Source organism: Lipophrys pholis, assembly GCF_963383615.2.
Source record: "Lipophrys pholis genome assembly, chromosome: 13".
Taxonomy (NCBI): Eukaryota; Metazoa; Chordata; class Actinopteri; order Blenniiformes; family Blenniidae; genus Lipophrys; species Lipophrys pholis.
The window spans coordinates 22,039,713-22,058,849 of record NC_137632.1 but is presented as its reverse complement, the minus strand read 5'-3'; the positions used below and the strand labels follow the sequence as shown (position 1 = coordinate 22,058,849).

Here is a 19,137-nt window from a genome sequence, read left to right as displayed (position 1 = left end):
AGGGCTCTGCAACCTTCATGACCAAATGAACAGTTTTCAGGATTTTACAACAAATACAATTTGTCTGGACCCACAATGCATGTTAATTATCTGAAATGAAGAAAAGAAAAACATACAAAAAGTGAGGTTGTATTCACGAAGGTACAATTTAGATATACTTTATGACATTGTTAGTGATTTTTAGAGAATTTTCCTGTTTCTCATTGATTTTGGAAGAAGAGCAACACTCTTTAGAATGTATCACCACTTCAACCAATGATGTAATAAAATTGCTAATAAACATAATAATCGTAGCTATCTTAAATTGAAAAAGCCAATAATATAATAACTTGCCAGTAGTGTAATAGGATCTTTGAGCCATTGTTGTCATACGATTTTGCCAATAATCTAATAAATTAACATTAAGGGGTAGCATTAAGAAAATCTGAATGTAATAACTGCATCCAATAATGTAATATTTGATTAGTGTTGCAGTCAGAAAGGCAGTTGAGAAATAATGAGTGCCTCCTCCTTCATTCAACAAGAGTTGCAGAGAATGCAAACACTTGGCTCAGTGAACAGAATTGAGAGACAGCAGCTCTGCAACCTCAACTGCACCACCAGACTACATCGCCCTGATTTCAGCGGCTCGCCAATGGCACTCATTCTTTTCACTTTTTCAACCCTCAGTTCCATTTGACTTTGGATGGCTCACAGGATCAGTGACCACTTTTAAATCACTCCTCATATGCTGTTGTTTTCCTATTCAGTTCTTTGGATTTACTTTTATGTCATACCTTGGCCCAGTTCATACAGCGTTTTCAAGCCACATTGTGTGTCCGTTTACACGAAAATGGTGATCGGAGCCACTGAAGACACACCTGGTTGGAAAAGGCTCCCATGGTGGAACTTTTTGAAAATGTTCTGACTCAGTCTCTATGGAAACGGGAGAAAAGAGCTGTAATGAATAGTTGTTCTGCACATGTGCCAGTAGATAGACAATAACAACAATGGCAGCCTCACGACTTCTAATCCATATTCTCCTGGGATATGGTCATTTTATATTTGACAGTCACCTGGAATAACAATTCAACTTGGTCTTCTGTTCATACAAATGTCTGTGTACTCGCCATTGTCATTACAAATGCAAACAGATATCATTTTCCAAACATTGCTGAGCAAACACTAAACTTTTGTGAAACAAAAATGCCCAAAAATGATGCGTTTTCACCTGAAACGTTGCCGTGTCAATGGGCCACTTGTTTCTCATTGTAAACCTGTTGACTCTGTTATTCATGTGCTCAGTTTGTTCGTCTCTTCTCCTTATAGACATTGTTTTGGAAGGTTCTATATACGGTATTGTTGTCTTTAACAATGAAGGAAACTTCAGTAATTTTATGTGTGTGCTGGTGAGTGTGTGTGTGTGTGTGTGTGTGTGTGTGTGTGTGTGTGTGTGTGTGTGTGTGTGTGTGTGTGTGTGTGTGTGTGTGTGTGTGTGTGTGTGTGTGTGTGTGTGTGTGTGTGTGTGTGTATGTGTGTGTGTGCTTGCGCGCCCCTCTTTTCCCTCCCCACCTCTTGTTTTTGAGCAGTCATGTCATGGCACAGGGCACGCAGACATGGAAATGTGGAAATCCCTGTTTCAACAATGAGCTCATCTGTGCCCCGGCTCACCAGCCCGGCCTCGCTCAATCTTTCTCTTTGTGGCCATCACTGGAAATCTTTTATTGACAGTGACACAAACGCTTTTTCAGTGCAACATTTTGAAATTCCATAAACACGGGGTGTTGACTAGGAACTGGCCTGGAGGTCTGTGCAGTTTTTGCATTGATATGAGATGGCAGAAAGCATCCAACCTGAGTTTTACTCTGTTGTGTTTAATATGGAAAAAAAAGGTTTGACAATCCTCCATTTCAGCTAAAAATCGTTAAAGGTTAAGTTAGTTTGCTGCCACCTGTTTGCCCAACCAACTGAGGTTTTCCACAGAAAAGTCACACGTTAGAAACAAATTGAAAATAATTCTAAATAAAATCTACAAACATTATTTGTCTTCTAATTCAGCCAGTCTGTGAGTGCGGGGATTCATTCGGATCAGGGGTGAGCAGAGCCAAAAACCAACATATTTAGGGTCAAAGTCTGGAAGTTTGTTTCAATTAAAAAAAAAAAAAAGAAAAAAAAAAAAAAAAAGAAGGGAAACATGATCATGAGGCAGGTCTTCCTCTTCCCCCGTCCACAGCGCTGCTTCAACCGTCTCCCTGCCGCCTCCTTCTATTGGCAGGGGCGCTTCCTCTGTCCGAATGGCCACTTGGCAGGGCCTTGCATTTACACATAAACGCAGCGATGAGTCACCACAAACGATGATTTCTCAAAACTCCGGTTGCAGTGGAGACTTAGACAAACTTTGTGTCTCCGTTTGTGTTTAAAGAGGGGTAGACGGAGATTTACATCACAATACGCAACGGAAGCGCCATCGGCCTCATCTGTGTGCGACCCGTCTTTACGGTTTGCTGTGATGACCATGGGTGCCGTGAAAGTAGGTCCGTTACATTCTACTGCCACATTTAGGAGGAGCTCCGCTTCTTTATTGGTCCAAACAAACCAACTCAAAATACCTGAAATGACTCTCGCTATTCGTGATGTTGTGTATTCTCCAGGACTCTGATTGGCTCTCATGGCATGTTGCTTCTCGTTACACTGCCCCCTACAGGTTTGGCATGCTCATAGTAGCTCAGGACCAGGTGTACATGCTGGTAGTGTAAATTAAGACTTTCTTTTGAGGGGGAAATATCCATATTTGTAAAAACCCGGGTACGTGTAAACGTGGCCTCAGTCTCTTATCCCCTGGAGCGCTGCACCCGCTGCTGGTGGGTTAATTGGCTGCTGCGGAGGGTTGATCAAGGGGTTAAAGCACTGCATTCTTAAATTAAAGATTAAAACACAATATGTAAAACAATAAAGGAATTTTAAACATGCAGTGAAACACATATTTAAAAAAAAGCCCCTGTCAAAACTGTCCGCATCGCAGATAATGACAACATAACACTAATATCAGACAATATAAAAGAAAACACGTGAGCTCCAGCACTGAGCACTAATCACTGAGTCCTCAAATTGTGACTTGGTCATTTCAGCTTGTGGGTGAAAAACCATTCATATGAACAAAGCAAAGTTTGGGAGAAATGTGTTGCCCTTATTGTTTTCCATCCAGCAAGTAAGGTGTGGGAACAGATGAGTTTAGTTTCACTATTTTAGTTTGCCTGGCATAATGTTTGAAATATCTTAACAGTTACTGTGCACGCTTCTATCTTTAACCATGTTTCTTAAGCAGAGAGAGAGAAACTGACAGGAAGCGTTTCAGCGACTATTATGTTGAGTTGATATTGAAGGACCAGAAAGATTATTGTTTGCCTTGGTGTTATCGGTATCTGAGTCACCATTTATGGTTTTACTGGATATCGGATCGTAGATTCTTGATAAATACTCTACTTTGACAACCCCGCGTCCCTGTGAGGAATTTTAAATCACCCACTTTCGTGCCTGTGTCATCATGACAGCTACACTCCGCCATTTTTCTGTTACACCTCAGTGTTTTCACCACCCGTGTAGTCACGAGTACCTCTGACAGAATCTCTCATGTCAACAGTAAAGACTAACACCTCTCCCAGAGGTTACGCTCTCAATAAGCTTCAAAGCTGTAAGAGTCGAATGGAAGTGTGAGACACACTCACACACACTCACTCACACACACACACACACACACACACACACACACACACACACACACACACACACACACACACACACACACACACACACACACACACACTCGCCCCAACAAATTTCCTTCCTCTTCCAGCTCTGAAACCCGTCTTTCTTTCTCGCCATCACAGCTTCCCATCTGAGACACACACATCAAAATGCGACCTTTCATTTCGAGCTCATGAACTCTGACTTTTCCCACTTTCAGCCTTTGGGATGAAATGGAGAGAATGACAATCCCATCCTGTCATTCTTCCAGCTGTTCCACTCTTTCCCTTCACTGTCCTTCCCAATCTTCCCCCCAACTTTCCCAATTTCTCCTTTCTCTTCCTATCCTGATAACTTATTGTGTGCTTCCCGGAATTCCTCTGTTTTTCTATTGACTTGGCCAAACGTTTCCCAGTTCTGTTCCACAATGTCATCCTTCCTTTGTCGATGTTTGGTGTTTAATTCGGGGTGCATTTGCTCACATCTCACCTACAGTTGCACACCATCCCATGCACTGGATCTGCACATCTCTGCTTGAAATTAGACGAAGGCACTTTGCCCTCTAGAGGCGAGGAAATGCAGGTGTAAGAAATGAATGACCCACCGCAGCATGAATTCACCCCTTTAAAAAGCATTCAGCAGTCTTCTCATCTTTTTACTTTAACTATTTAAAAAGTGTAGGGTTGGAGTTCGTTCATCATATTTTGCAGTTGATGGTTTTCATAGTGAAATTTCTAACTGTGAGGAATCTGCAGAAACACGCAGCGAGGGAAACGTGCTGTGCACATACAACAATCATCATATTCCATCGTTTCAACAAACGTGCTGCAGCAAGTTGCACCAGTTCAATGAGCTTCGCATCCTGGGAAATTTACCTGCATTTGCCTCAAAAACCCCAGGCAGTGGGGCGTGGCGTCGCCATAACCGTTGGCCATTGGCATGAGTTCTCGCTGCGAGTGTGATTCACTCAAAAGTGGTTGACGAACGAGTTTGTTTGAATATGACATGTAGTGTCATGCAGTAGAAGGGATTATTTGAAAGTTCTACAGACCAGAGAGTTTCATTCCTCTTGTGACTGTTGGATGCATTTTTGTGAGATTCAATATGTAAAAAGACAATTATTCAAATGCAGCATTTCATTTTTGGCACGAGGAGCCTGTAGCAAATAAATAACCAGCCCAAGGTATTTTGTTTTACTCTCTTCATTCTAATGTCACAGGGATAAAGAAGCCCTCGAAGCTAACCTTATGTGAGAAAACACTCTTCTTGAGTGAACAAACATCCCACCACTGCCTCCGTTTGTCAGCTTACAAAGATGGTGCCGTGGTCGCCATCCTCCCCCCCTGTTGTTCCAAACCACATTTGTGTGAGTACGTGCTCGATGCGGATACAAGAATTCTAGTAAAACACCTTGAGACAGACTTCATGGGGACTTTAATGATGGTGTCTCACACTGACGGAGGCATTATGTCATAATCATGTCAAGGAGGAAATACTCATGTGGCCAAGTAGTATCTCTGAGGTTAGGTAGTGTATTTTAGGCAAGCACTTTATGTATTGTTAATTGCAGAGTATGTTTCATCACATTTAAAGCAGAATTTGTTATGTTGTAAGAAATCACATTGGAATGTGGGCAGGAGAACATTTTTGAAAAAACAATCTGGTGCAAATGAATATTTCCAATCGTTTTTCTCGATGACATACAAATGCTGTCGTTCAATATATCATTAATTCAAAGAATCTTGCTTATTGATGCTTCTTACAAAATATCTAAAATTTAGATATAAACTGCAAACAAATTGAAAGCCAAAGGAAATCATACATGGATGTTGACTCTTAAAGAAAAACAACCATGTATTTTCCTCTGTATTGTAAACACAGTGAAATTGGTGGGTTTTCAGAGCCAGCCATCCACTCGCTTCCTCATACTTGTTTTCCGGCTGGTTATGCCATATCAGCTCGAGACTCAGCACACAGGTTCCCCGATCAGTGTTTAAATGGGACCCCTAATGTTTGTGATTATCAACAACAGTCCCACACAGGTGGTCCTACCTATGATGATGCACGGCAGCGCTTGATTTGTCTCGCCGGCACAGACTCGATGTCTGGTCGCACAGTGGGAAGGAAGGAAGCAACCGTACCCTTTTTGTCACGAAATCAAAGGCCCCCACGGAGGGGAAAATGGCACGGTGGGCCCAAAAACAGATGGTGATGGATCTTTAAATGACCCTTATTCACAGGCCAGCGTGTGGTTGGACACACCCTCACTTAAAGGTGGCCTTGTGCATGTGTGTGTTTTCAGTGGTGTGTCATTTTATTTGTGACGCTATCAATTCTGGAGCCAACGGGCCAATTTTGGAGGAGTTGAGCTTCACGCAGCATGGGGAGGAAATGCTTCTCTCAGGTGTTGTGTTTGTGTGCGCTTGTTTGTAAGTACGGGCGTTTTCATGTGCGCGACACCATCAATTTACTAAAGCGATGGGCCAATTCTCTGAGAAAAAAAAAAAAAAGTGGTCGAGGTGCGGTCTGTTGATCGTAAAATCATTGTGAGGGCTCCCCTGCTCAGCCAGATGCTTCCCGAAGCGAAGACCCTTCATATACGGCCGCGTGTCTGCAAGCACCAGTGTTTCATTTGGCTTTTATTTAATTCACCACTGCTTATTTTGTCCCCACAACACCGTTGATTTCCCCGAGGTGTGCTATTCCATGGAGCAGGTCTTTGAATAGCCTGTTTTCCGGCAGTGCAGCCACAGATGAATTTACCTGTACTGGTGGCGTGGCTGAGCATTAGAATGTGCACTGGCGGTGGACCTTACCTCAAGAGGCTTGTTTGGCACATCTTTCAAAATAAAATGTATATTATGTATATGTATAATGCCGCATAAAGTGTGAGGATGTTGTCAGGGCAGAACCGCAGAACGGACAATACATCTGTGAGAATGTCAGACGGTGGACATTTTGTTTTTTTCAAATGTTTCGGGGTTCTTTAGTTTTTGTCCATGCAGTTGTTATGATTATGTGGGTGCTTAAGTGTGTTTTTTGTAATACCATCTCCCCTCTGGTCTCTGTGTTATTTATGTTTATTCACGAATATGATAGAACACATATCTTTTCATACAGCTCTTCCCTCAACCACCGTTGCTCACGGTTGTCTGCCTCTCGGGTGGAAGCTCACTACTGCCCCTGGAGGCCTGTGGCATTTCTGTAGTGTGACTATATATGCAGCATTTTCTTCTTGCATTTGTTTTTATTTATGCAGTGCTTCTATACATATGCAGCGTTTCTCTATTGCAGCAAGGTTCCGTTTATGCAGCTCGTTTACTGTTCATGCACGTCGGCCACTGCACTACAGATGAACTACTACTTACAGATAAAAGAAAATCGAGTCTGGTTCTGGTAATGGTTCCACCTCCAGTTTCTATAAAGAACACCTCCTCTCTCTACTCTGCTCTTCTTTCAGGCGGATACAGCTCCAGGCAGCTGGTCAGTTACCTGTCCTCTTCAGCAGTATCACCTGGATGCGCTGAACTCTTTCCCAGCAGTGGGCGAGTATGGACGCGCCTCCACCTGCCTCAGCGGCCTGTAAAAACACTTCAGAGGCTCACAAATGTTTCAGGGCTGAAGAAGCCAGATCAGAGACGACGATCACATTTTGTCCGGTTCCAGTAATTGGCTGGAGAGGACGGAGGGGGGGAAAAGAAGTGGGAGGGAAGGAAAGACAAGATTGTTGTTCTGTAAATACTTTCGGTTGTGAAGACCTTGTTTTCTACTGAAGTTCACTTAAAATAACCTTCCGGATTCTAGATTCTTTTAATTTGTTGAATATCAACATTGCTTTTGATACTTAAGCGTGCTAAATTGGTCATTCCCAACCTTCCTTTTCCCCTACAGGTCTGGATTTCTTCTGACAAAGGCTGCATGCTGAAACATGGTCGACACACCCACTCATTAACATACCAACGCAAGAGTCTTCAGAGTAAGACCCCGCTTACTCAACGTTTTCAAGTGAAAACGGGAAGTTTTTGTAGGGTTTTGAGTGTCTGCTTACACAAAAACCGTGTTTGGTGCCACTGTAAAAGCAACTTTTTGAAAATGGCTCCCAAGGTGGAACTTTTTGAAAACGCTCAGACTCCATCTCCATGGAAACGGGGTAAAATGTAGCTTTTCTGTTGCAGCTTATGTTCTCCATTGTTAATGTTGATTGCATATTGTTCTCTGTGCATATGTGGTTTCATTACAAAAACAAAAAAAAACAAACAGCACCAACTCATGACCTGGCAGGCTAACTTTTCAACATTTCTGACATTTAAATTTCTGAAAGGTAAATGCAAAAAATTATGCATTTTCACGTGACATTTTGGATAAATGGGACCTAAGATAACTGGGCAGTTTCCAAGTTCTGATGCACAAAGTTTCCGAAAAGTTTGACATTCCCAAAGCTCCCAACAGAGTTTTAATCCGACAACTCCGGCTCGTCCATCAACAATTTGTAATGAGAAAATGCTGAAATGTGAAAGGCAATTACAGGATTGTATTTGTGCTGCAGGAACGACTGAGCTTGTTCTTGGTTTTAAGAGAGATTTTCACGTTCTCTTTTAATTTATTTATTTGACTTTGTTGTCAGCCCACACAAATGACTCTTGTCCTGCCAGCATGTCTACAATTATCAATGCACTAGTTTTAAAATTCATTTGGATGCATGATTTCTAGCCTTCCTCTCGGTCTCTTATGTATTTCTTTGGCAGTGTTACAGCACCACGACTTATGGGTTATAAGTAGTAGAGGTTTTTCAACAGTTAAGTGGTGAGACAGATTTGTTGTGTCTACAGATAACTTTTTAAAAGGTATCAGCCGCGGCCTTAGATTTGAGACAATGTTCTTTCTGGTTTCCAGAGCTGGTGATGTGGTTGTGGAAGTCATGTTGGGAACAATATTCATAGCAAATTCCTTTTCATGGCCTGTAATTTCTTCTATATTTGATTTTACTTCTCAAAGGTAAAGTTATCTATCAGCTTAGGGGAGAGGTGGCCAATCCTGGTCGTGAAGTCTGTATGTGCTGCAACACATCTGCTTGCAATGAGGGTCTATTTCTTGGGCTCCTCAGGAGCTTGATGAAGACATCATCATTAAATGTAGGTGTGAAGAAGCATGTGTAAAACCTCCAGGATCAGGATGATCACACGCAACAAGATCATTCAATGGGACAAACAAAGAAGAAAAAGCTTATATGGAGAAACAGTAACATGGTGAATTATTTTGTTGAAACTACAAGCTGTGTTTGACTTTGTTCTCTGTCAAGGCAGAGGATAAATATCCGCTAACAAAACCAAGTGGAACTAAAAAAAACAAGGATCTCAACGACCTTGCTCGTTATCAGCGAAAGCATTCCGGGGTCTTTTCGATGCGAGCAGATACTCAGACATTCGCTGAAACTTCCTTCCTGCTCCTCCCTGGCCTCCGGCCCGCTGGATTTGTGCCGACAACCAGCGGGACAAGACAGGAAACTGACAGGATTACCGTGACTGTCTCGCTGGGCGCTGCGTAGACTCACAGATGTGTACGCCGGACTGGGGTGTGCCCAGTGGCTTGAACTGCAGGGGGAACTGTGACGTGAAAGTATGAAATGTGGTGTTCCTGCCAGGTATTGGGTTTTCTGGAGATCAGGCTGCGACTGCGTTAGCAGTTAATAATATGAAGGTAATAAACAGTGAAAACATGTTTCTGTGGCGGTCATTTCCAAAAGTGGAGATCCTGTCATAATCGGAAGAAAATGTAAATAAAAAAAAAGTCCAGATTTTTGGAAGGCTTCACCAATAGAGTACTAGGAACTGCACCACATATAGCCCCCATGACGCTGGTAGCGTTGTACTACAGCTACAGAATGTCTCAAATGATACAGCGAGTCGTCTTTTAATCACAAGGCTGCCGGTGCTTGAGGAAGACACTGAATCCCAAGTTGCGCCAAATTGAGGTAAAAACAGAGCTTTAAAAGTGAAATCCACTCATATATATTTCTGTGTGTATTATTGGTTCGACTACTATAATATTTAGTGAGCTGGGTTTACGCCATCGTGAGAAAAGTTAGTTTTACCCTGCTGATGACGTGTTGTTATAACGGTGATCTTGCTCTCACTCTCAGTGGTAATCATGTTGTCAAAATCATGTGTTTGAGGTTAACTGGTGACTCTTAATTGGAGGTGTAGAAGAATGTAATTTTCTCTCTGTGGCTCTGTCAAGTCCAAGTCAACCTCACACTGCGCAACGTTTAAATGTCTATATGGATGTGTAAGTGCACCTTTACTTTATTTTCTGTTTCTTATGGTTAAATGTATATATGGGGAGATGTGTAAATGTTATGAGAATATTAGTGTCTTCATCCAATACTTTTCTTTGTTGTTTTACAGTGAAAGAGACATAATGCTGTTCCCAAGATAATATCTGCCTATGTTTTTTTTTCCCCTTCTGTCTGAATGCATAATTTCCTGAATTTTCTGTGTTAAGCGTGGAAAGGTCAGGGTAAATGTTTTGGATTAACAAAAAGTGGAAGGGTCTGCCCTTCAGACAAACAGACACATACCTGCATTGTTCGCCGACAGGTCGATTCAAAAGGGTGGGAACATTTCTGAACAGGATGACCCAGGACTGAACCTGAATTCCAAAATCATGACCTCGTTCTTTTTAATGGGACGGACTTATGGCGTCTCCCTTGATATCTTTGATGGCTTCTCACACGGGGGAGCTGCTGGACTGAATCTCAAAAATTCCTGTTTGAAGCTCTGGATAAAAGCTTAAGATGTGAACATGGCTTTTGGGGGTCTTTAAATAATGGGTAACTTACATAGATGGCTATAGGGAATAAAGATGAATAATGTCAACAGTATTGTTACACTTCGTTGTGGAAAAGAGTGTCATTGTCAAGGATTGCAGGTGGACCCAAACGCAGACAAGCCAGGTGGTACAAACAATAGAATTTATTAAAAAATTAAAAGTCCAGGGAAGTCAAAGTCCCCCTCCCCAAAAAACCCAGTAACACTGGGGAGCTGGGACTGGGACATGGAGGAGACAGATTGACGAAATGTAATGACACAGACAACAGCGAACGGGAGGCTTAAATACACTGGGAAGAGGGTGGACACAGGTGGAACTCAACCACGGGTGCACACAGAGGGAGAAGGCCATTGGTTAATTGGAAACATGAGGTGAGACACAGAGGGGAAGACACAGAGACCTTTACAGTAATGAGGTCTCACAGGTGATCTCAATCTCCCTTCCGGTGGAGCTGATGAAGACTCAACAACACAAAACAATCAAAACATTCCAGCAACTCCCTTTCGTTTCTCACCCTTAATAAATCTAATTGCATTTTATGTAGTTGAATTTTGTATTCATTTATTTTTTACATGTCCTGGTATGAAATCCTATTCCCGAGGCCCACACGGTGCCAAAGATTCAACCCATTGCCTTTTTCAATTATTGTAATACCTGATTTCTCCATTAGAAGTAGAGTTTTAATCATGCCAGGTTAAAATCTTCCAATGTTTTTTTTTATGCTATGAGTGTTTGTTATATTGTTTTGTTGCACGTGACAAGCACATTTCCATAGTGTTGGTAACTGAAAAGCAGATATTAACACATTTTTCAGCTTCGGCTTCCCATATTTGTAATGTGCTGATACCTTGTGCTTCTGTTACAGAAAAAAAGAAAGAAGTGAGCCTTGTGTTCCTGTGTAACTTAACTGCATTGTCAAACACTTGAATGGTGTGCGTGTATTTGCATCTAATATACTTTTAATGCATGTGCATTCATGTGTCTGCGACATACAGGGGTATCTTATCTGTTTTCACAGTACACACACAATGTGAGTAATGTCATCTTGTCTTTTCACAGATTGTTTATGGATCACGGCCAGGCTGCCAATAGACAATCGACACCAGGGGCCCCCACTGTGTTGCACTCTTTTCAAGAAGTACAAGGAGGTCAGAAATCAGCCAAAGGACACCAAGGGGAGGACATTCGCAATTCCTCAGTCCATCGTCTTTACGTACAGTCACATAAAACAATTAATTGAGGATTGCAATGAAATACTACAAAACAGCAATCTGTTGCAATAGAGTTGATTTGCACGTGTAAAAAACAAAAACAACAACCATAAGAATAAACAAAACAAAAAAACAAAAACAAAAACAACTCTTGTGGTGTAACAGCAACACAGCCATCCCCTTGGATGGAAGATTCCAGAAGTGAATCCTGGCAAAGGTGTGCGACTTGTTGTAATTGAATTCAAAAATGAGAGTTCAGCATCAATAATACTTAATCAAACAATATTGGATAAATAAATGCTTATTTTTGTGACAGAGCAGCTGATGATATACGATTTCAACATGAATTTTCTCTTTTTTCACCTTTTCTTTTCTAAGTTATCCCTCTTTCCTTTGTTTCCTTGTCCCATCCTAGCACTTAGCCAGAACCCACAGACAGGTACAATTTTCTATTTTATATATATATATATATATATATATATATATATTCTATTTGGTCAGAACCTGGGTCCATTGAAGAATGGAAATGCACCCTGTCAAATCTTAATAATGTGTAAAACGTACAGTATGCCGTTTTATTTATTTAAAATGGTAAAGAATTTAGTTTGTGTTAAATCATTTGCAAATCCTGCATTTTGCTGCTTAAAAAAAAAAAAAGTTCAAGCAGTTGGAAGTTGGTAAACCTAAAGTAACCTGTACCGTGAACTAACTTTATTTTAACTCGAAAAACAATTCCCCAGTTGAATCTGAAGTATCAAGGTATATACACGGGATAGATAGCAGCAGCAATCCCCTCTGTTAATACATCATAACATTGTTTGGGTGTTTTAATAGTATCATACATTGTCAGTAATTCTGTAGTGCCGAATGCGGTAATTGTTATAGTAATACACTTGAACCAGCACACGTAAGTACTCGCTCATTCACACGCACAAATGCCAACATTTATACCTTTAATTTAGCACTTTTGTGTTTGGAATCCTGATAGGTTGGGACTGTTATATCTTTCTGCAAAGAAATAAAATAAATGGGTTTCGGAAAAAAAAGTTATTCGTTGTCGGCAGGATTCGAACCTGCGCGGGGAGACCCCAATGGATTTCTAGTCCATCGCCTTAACCACTCGGCCACGACAACCGATGAAAGGAAGCATTGCAGAGTTTATTTTTAAAGGATAGAACTATTTATACGATTATATTTGTTATATGGAGCCATACATAGACTATCTTGTCAATTTGCAATATTGCAATGATATCTAGGAGTAACCTAATAGCATTTGCGGTGCAAACAATACCGCTGAATGCACGCGTATGTATTCGTCAACACCACACTACCATCTTGTGGCGGGTGATGAGTACTGCTGCTGTGGAGCCATTTCCCTCTGCTGCTTTTCAAATGTCATTCCAGTGTTAAATAGTTGACACAATTGTGCTCTATAATCATATATAAAATTTAAAAAGAAGAAGCAATGTCAGTAAGTAAGAAATAGAGTCCATATTTTCTGTACAGGCATCAGTACTGGACTCCATATCTGTTCATCCCTATTATCCCAGCATGACCTGAAAATTTCTCCTTGAAGCTTTTGTTCACATCAGGATTGGCTCAGGGGGATTGTTGATCATGCTGGAGACCCCTCTTGATCTTCCAAGGTTTGAGCTTCCCAGTAGGGTTTGCAATATGAATGAGAGAGCAAAGAGAATCCATTGTGACTGTTTCTTTTTTTTCCCTGATGCAACCTGAGCAATTGGAGGTCCCCGAGGACCGACAGTGGGGACCAAAATGTGTGTTTCTGTCACTATCTCCTGTGGCTCTGGGTTCCCATCAGTGTTCATGGCATCTTCCTCACCCTGGTTGTGTCCAGCGACGTCTCGTTAACTCTCAACTTCCACACTCACGTCACTGTTATCTGTTCCCAGCTTGTCCCTTCTTGCGCGTCATGTTTGCCCTGCTCAGAGGTGGGAAATTATAATTCCCCAAGGTGCTGAATTTGAAAACAGCACCGCCGTGTAGGACTGAGCCGTACATCTTTGTGCAAACATTCTAATCTCTCTTTATAAAATGAGATGTATCGCATGGCTTTGAGTTAAGTTACCGCTCTGCATCAGTCAAGTTCCTGTACTTCAATGTGATTTGTTTAGTAATGAGTTGCATTGCATGTACTTTCTATACCGATTACATTCTCATCGACCATTAATGGAGAAACAAAGGTCAGTATGTCATTTTCAGTTCTGGTCTCGCCTGTGTATTTCATCTGGTCTAGTCTCACCTTTGTTCTAGTCCCGGTTTATGTCCTTCTCATTACCTGTGTACCAAACCCGTACTGCCTTGATGATGTAAAGACATTGAGTTGAGTGTTTGAGTCCATGTACTGTAGTCCCGACTAACCGGAAAGGTCCCACGACTGTGTGTCCAATCAGACAACAGGTCGCATCCTTGAAATGTCTTTGTCAGTAATTAGGGATACCATCAAGTCTGGATCAGTCTCTCAGTGGAATTTCGGAAATGTAGCGTCCAGTCGGGACTCATCAGTGTAACAAACAGCAGCAGACTTGTGTCTCCCCAGTCGCACATTTCACACAAACTTAGATTCTCTGTGGTGTAATTCTCACTATTGTTTCCTACCTTACATGCATCATTGTGACACTGGATAAACTGAATTCCTCAGATTTTTTTCTTTCTTTCCTAATCGTATACTCCTGCGGAATACTAAGAAGTCTCGGCTCAGATCAAGAGTCCGGCCTCATTTCACCTCCGGAGAAGTGACTTACCGTCCTGAGAGCTGCTCTCTTTTTCACGGCACTTCTGCTGATTGGAGTCTCGTGTTGTTTTACTTAAGCAAATTCTGCTCCCGTGATGAACTTACTTTCCCATCCTTCAGTGATTAAGGTTTGACGTATCGATCTTCTGATGACGTGGTCACCTCAGGTCCGCTTCGGAAACCTTCAGGAAAGTCGTGATGTGATGACAAAGCCTCCGTTTGCTGGGAATAGCAATCAGACTTCTGACACATTCACTTAGCTCTGACGCCTCGTGTCCCACTGCCACCGGGGTTTTTTTTTTTTGGTTTTTTTTTAACCCACTAAGCAAAGTTCTTGCAGGGAATTTGAAGCACAGCCAAATTTGAACCAGGCAAGCTGATTAAAGCCTCTGAAAAGGGGATCAAATCCACCCGAATACTGAATACTACAGTAGATGGGCACAACTCTGTGAAATCTAACCTTCTGTCGGAGTCATTGAAGTGTGGCTGTGGAACGGGAAGAAGCGCAGAATCTGAAATTGGCAGGTTGGAAACAACCAAAAACAAACTCACTGCTGTGGTGATACATTTCAGTTTGTGCCGTCCGGATTGGTGCGCGCACCACGGAAGTAAATGAAGACCATTTGAAAAGTGGGTCTTGATCCAGTTCCAGAGAAACTCTGACATGTTTCTGTTGAAGTCGGAACACGGCGCCGCTCAAAGACGTCTAAACCCTCTCAACATGGACCGAGACAGCTGATCGAACTGTTGGCTTCTTTAAATAGTAGATGTTCTTACGTGCCACCACTGTTGGAATTTTCTGTTGATCTTCTATCATTACTGAAAAGTAACTTCTTCAGCGTATTACTTCGAAGTAAAAAAAAAGGCAATCACACAATATTTGTAAGGATTGCAGTTCTTTGCATTTCAACTTCTCTCGAAGGCTAAAGGTCAACGTTTCCAGTGAATACGCATCGTTTTTTGCATTTTCATTTCAGGAGAGTTTCGTGTTTACACAGCGATGTTTTGAAAACAATGCAGTTCGCATGTTGGGCCACTAGTGGGTGCTGTTTTGTGTGTGTGAGCCCATGTGCTCAGAGAATATACTATAAGCAGAATCTCCTGCCTCATCTTTATTATCTTTATTATAAAAGCACCAGAAGTCCCTCACGTCGTAAAATGTTTGTAGCACATTTAATCAATATATATATATATATATATATATATTTTTTTTTTTTTGTTGTTGTTGTTGTATCTACTTCTTTGATCACTCAGGATCACAAAATGATGGTAGACTGATGCAGTCGGCAATTTTTAAGACTCTTTTTATGCAGCGATCAGTGTGAACATTATGGCCACCTACCTACAGTTATTTTTATTGCCGCCTCATACAAAGAAGACTTTTATGAAACCTTTCTCTCAGGACCAACATGAACCTCCGCAGCAGCTCGCCGGCTGGATCGGACCATGCAGGCAACCGTCACCCTCGTCACGGCCGTGACAAAAGATGCGGTTTTGGAGATGATCTGACGCAGTCACAATTTATTGCCTTTCAGACTTACTGATTTGCCCATTTTTCTGTTTCTAACATACGTTTGGGAACAAAATGTTCACTTTCTCTTTCTGCTGGTTAGAAATTAGCCCTTACCTCCACCAGTAGTACAGTCATGCACAATGCAGTTGGATGATTGACTTAACAGGAATGAAACTGAGGCCCCGTTATTGTTGCGTTTCTGTGGCTACGAGCGCCGTCGTGGTGGAAAACAAACAGTCAAAACACCACGAGATGTTTCCATTTTGTTCACTTGAAAAACGAGTCCTGAGACTGTGAGTTCACACCTTCTGTTCCCACAATGCATCACTCCCAACCGCGTTGATTGGGACGCTAAGGAACACTGGCGACAGGCAATCGCACAAAGATCGACGCAGCGTTGTACATTTCGTGATATAAATTATTTATTTACATTTACAGAAAAATGACCCCATCAAGACAACGTAGTAATAACTATTGGAAATAGAACCCAAGATACAGTAGCTGACGTCATCGTCACAACCGAACAGAGAGCTCTATAATAACATTGTGCCCTCTGTCAAAGGTCTCCTATAACACAAGGTGCAAGGCATCACGTGTAGCCCCGAAACACTCCCGCCCCTCCCCACCCCTCCCCTCCCTGCCCCGCCCCTCCCCTCCCCGCCCCTCCCCTCCCGGACCCCACACACCACTCACGTCAAAGCCCGTTACCCTGCTTTGCACTACCCCGATTTTGCTTGTATCCCTCATCTACAAACAAGAGACACCGGCTAGCCCGCCTCTACCAAAGCGCACACATCTATTGGACATTCATACACACACACATACACACACACACACACACACACACACACATTCAACATCCTCAGTGTCACCCTCCCCTCCCCCCACTTAAAACCTCATGGTTCAGTTTCTCAGAAAAAAACCTTCAGAAAAAAGGTACAAGCAGACGATTTTGTGGTGGGAGGACGTCGGCGGCGGTGGCGACCGAGGGCGACTTTGTCCCCCTCCCCCCCCGAGCCGTGTCCGAGTCTCACGGCCGACTTGGCGTGTCAGTTCTGCCTTTGCCGTGCCGCCGTCCTCCGTGGACATTCTTGGAGTTCATACTGGGAGAGAGGGCGAGGAGTGAGGGGAAGCGGATGCTAATTTTCAGGGTGGGCCTACGAGAGGGGGGGGGGGGGGGGGGACATCTAACGCCACGGCGCTCCTTGACGCGGAGGTCGACTCAGTCCGGCGTGTCGGGGCTCAGATAAGTCGAGTGGAGGCTCTCATGGTGTTCTCGGAACTGAAGTGGACATTGTTTTGCTTTTGCCGGTTGATCCTGTTGGTCCGAGGGCACTTCCTGCACAGAGACACAAAGGACACGTTAACACATTTGATCTTTGGAGCGCCTTCATATTGCCTCCAAGTCTCCGTTTACACGACATTTTCAAGAGACAACGAGAACTTTCTTTGTGTTTTGGGTGTCTGTTTCCACGGCAACGGAGCTATAAGACAAGGTGGAATTTTTTTATTTATTTTCATGTTCCATCTCCGTGGAAACGGGTCGATATTTACTGAAATAAAAATGCAAAAAACAACGTTTTCATTTAAGACGTTGGCGTGTGAACGGGGCCTAAAGACGGCAGTGAACCCCATCTTTGATATCTGAATCACCAAAACATGACAGTGAACCCAAACACTTGCCTACATACCAATACAAAAGCTTCCCAGACCTACTCTACTATATAGTTTAAAAATGTGATTGAGTGCAGTTTATTTTGGCAAATGAATTTTGACAACTTCAAAGTAGGCGAAACTTCTGGGCCATCCATGTGATTACTATATATATATATATAAATTGCTCTCCGTGATTCAGTCAGCTCTGGACTGGATAGAGACGTCAGCTTTAGGAGGCAAATGCACTTTTGCCTTTGCTCTGCTCTTTTTATAGGTTAGCAGTGGGGGCAAATATAGAATAACGTGGCAACAACATGGTATTCTGCAGCGAAATCCGTTCAAGCAGACCTTTGCCGAGATGCGGCAGAATGTCATACACGGGAGGCGAAGCTCCGCGATGACCTTTTTCTTCTGTCCTTTGACTGAAAGGTAAACTTTACAATGAGGAGTCTCTGATGATGTATTAAGGCCACGTCGGAGAGGAGGGTGGAAATATTTAGACAAAAAAAAAAAAAGGGAGATTTTCTTGAACTTTTCTTGAACTTTTTGCAATTTCTCTAAGGTCCCGATTTACAGGACAACGTCATCACCTTTCATTGTGCTTCAGGAGTCTGTTTACACTCCAACGGTGTTCGGAGCCACGGAAAACACAACTTTTCTGAAACGCTGCTACGGCACACCTGCAGGTAGATGGTCAATAACAACTATTTGACTGCCAGTCCATGCTCTCCTGGGACTTGCTGGTTTTATAGTTGGGAGTCACCTGTAAAAACAATCCAACTTATTGTCATTGTTCATAGCGTTTTGTTCTCTGCGCACGTGCAAACAAACAACAGCACCCACTAGTGGCCGGACATGACAAATACATCTTTTTCGGCAATTCCGCCATTTACACCGTTTTCAAAATGTTTGACGTGTAAATGTGAAACTTTGCTGAAACAAATTGCAAAAAAATACACGTTTCCACCTGAAACGCTGTCGTGTAAACATCTTATTAATCCTATTATAGGCCATTTCATGAAAACATGAGGTTATTGTGGCTGGACTTGAGAAATTACGTAGTAAAGGATTCGGGGTTAAAACAATTAAATAATAATTGCCTTATCAAGTGGGCCAGTGATGCATCATTTACAGTTTGTTTTTATTCTTTTAGCCCTACCACATCCATTTCAAGTGCAGGAGTTTTGTTTCACACACACACTGGCTCCTCTAATTTGAAAATACTAGATTTTCCCTCTAAGTATACACACTTTGATCCCATAACACTCAAGCAACAGTCATCCGTCCAAGAGCGACGGGGGCGTGTCAGTGAGTCACTATCCACTAAGAAACCTGTCCGTGAGCGGATTCATTCATTCTTTCGCTTGTTCGTGTCTGCAGTAACGATGGAGAAGCCGCAGTCGGATATTTTTTATTTTTTTTCCAATGTGTGTTTGCATTTGGAGAAGATA

The 19,137-nt window shown here is 42.4% G+C and overlaps 1 protein-coding gene across 1 annotated transcript in view; it reads right to left on the bottom strand.

Moving 5' to 3' along the window:
• Positions 1-16,812: 16,812 nt before the first annotated feature.
• The window catches only part of LOC308118814 (tomoregulin-2-like), a 147,642-nt gene continuing 145,317 nt past the window's right edge, over positions 16,813-19,137 (bottom strand). Inside the window, exon 10 of the mRNA XM_080478412.1 lies at positions 16,813-17,369. Within this exon, the coding sequence (XP_080334538.1) occupies positions 17,273-17,369 (97 nt within the window). The 3' untranslated portion in view covers positions 16,813-17,272. The remainder of the gene's footprint in view (positions 17,370-19,137) is intronic.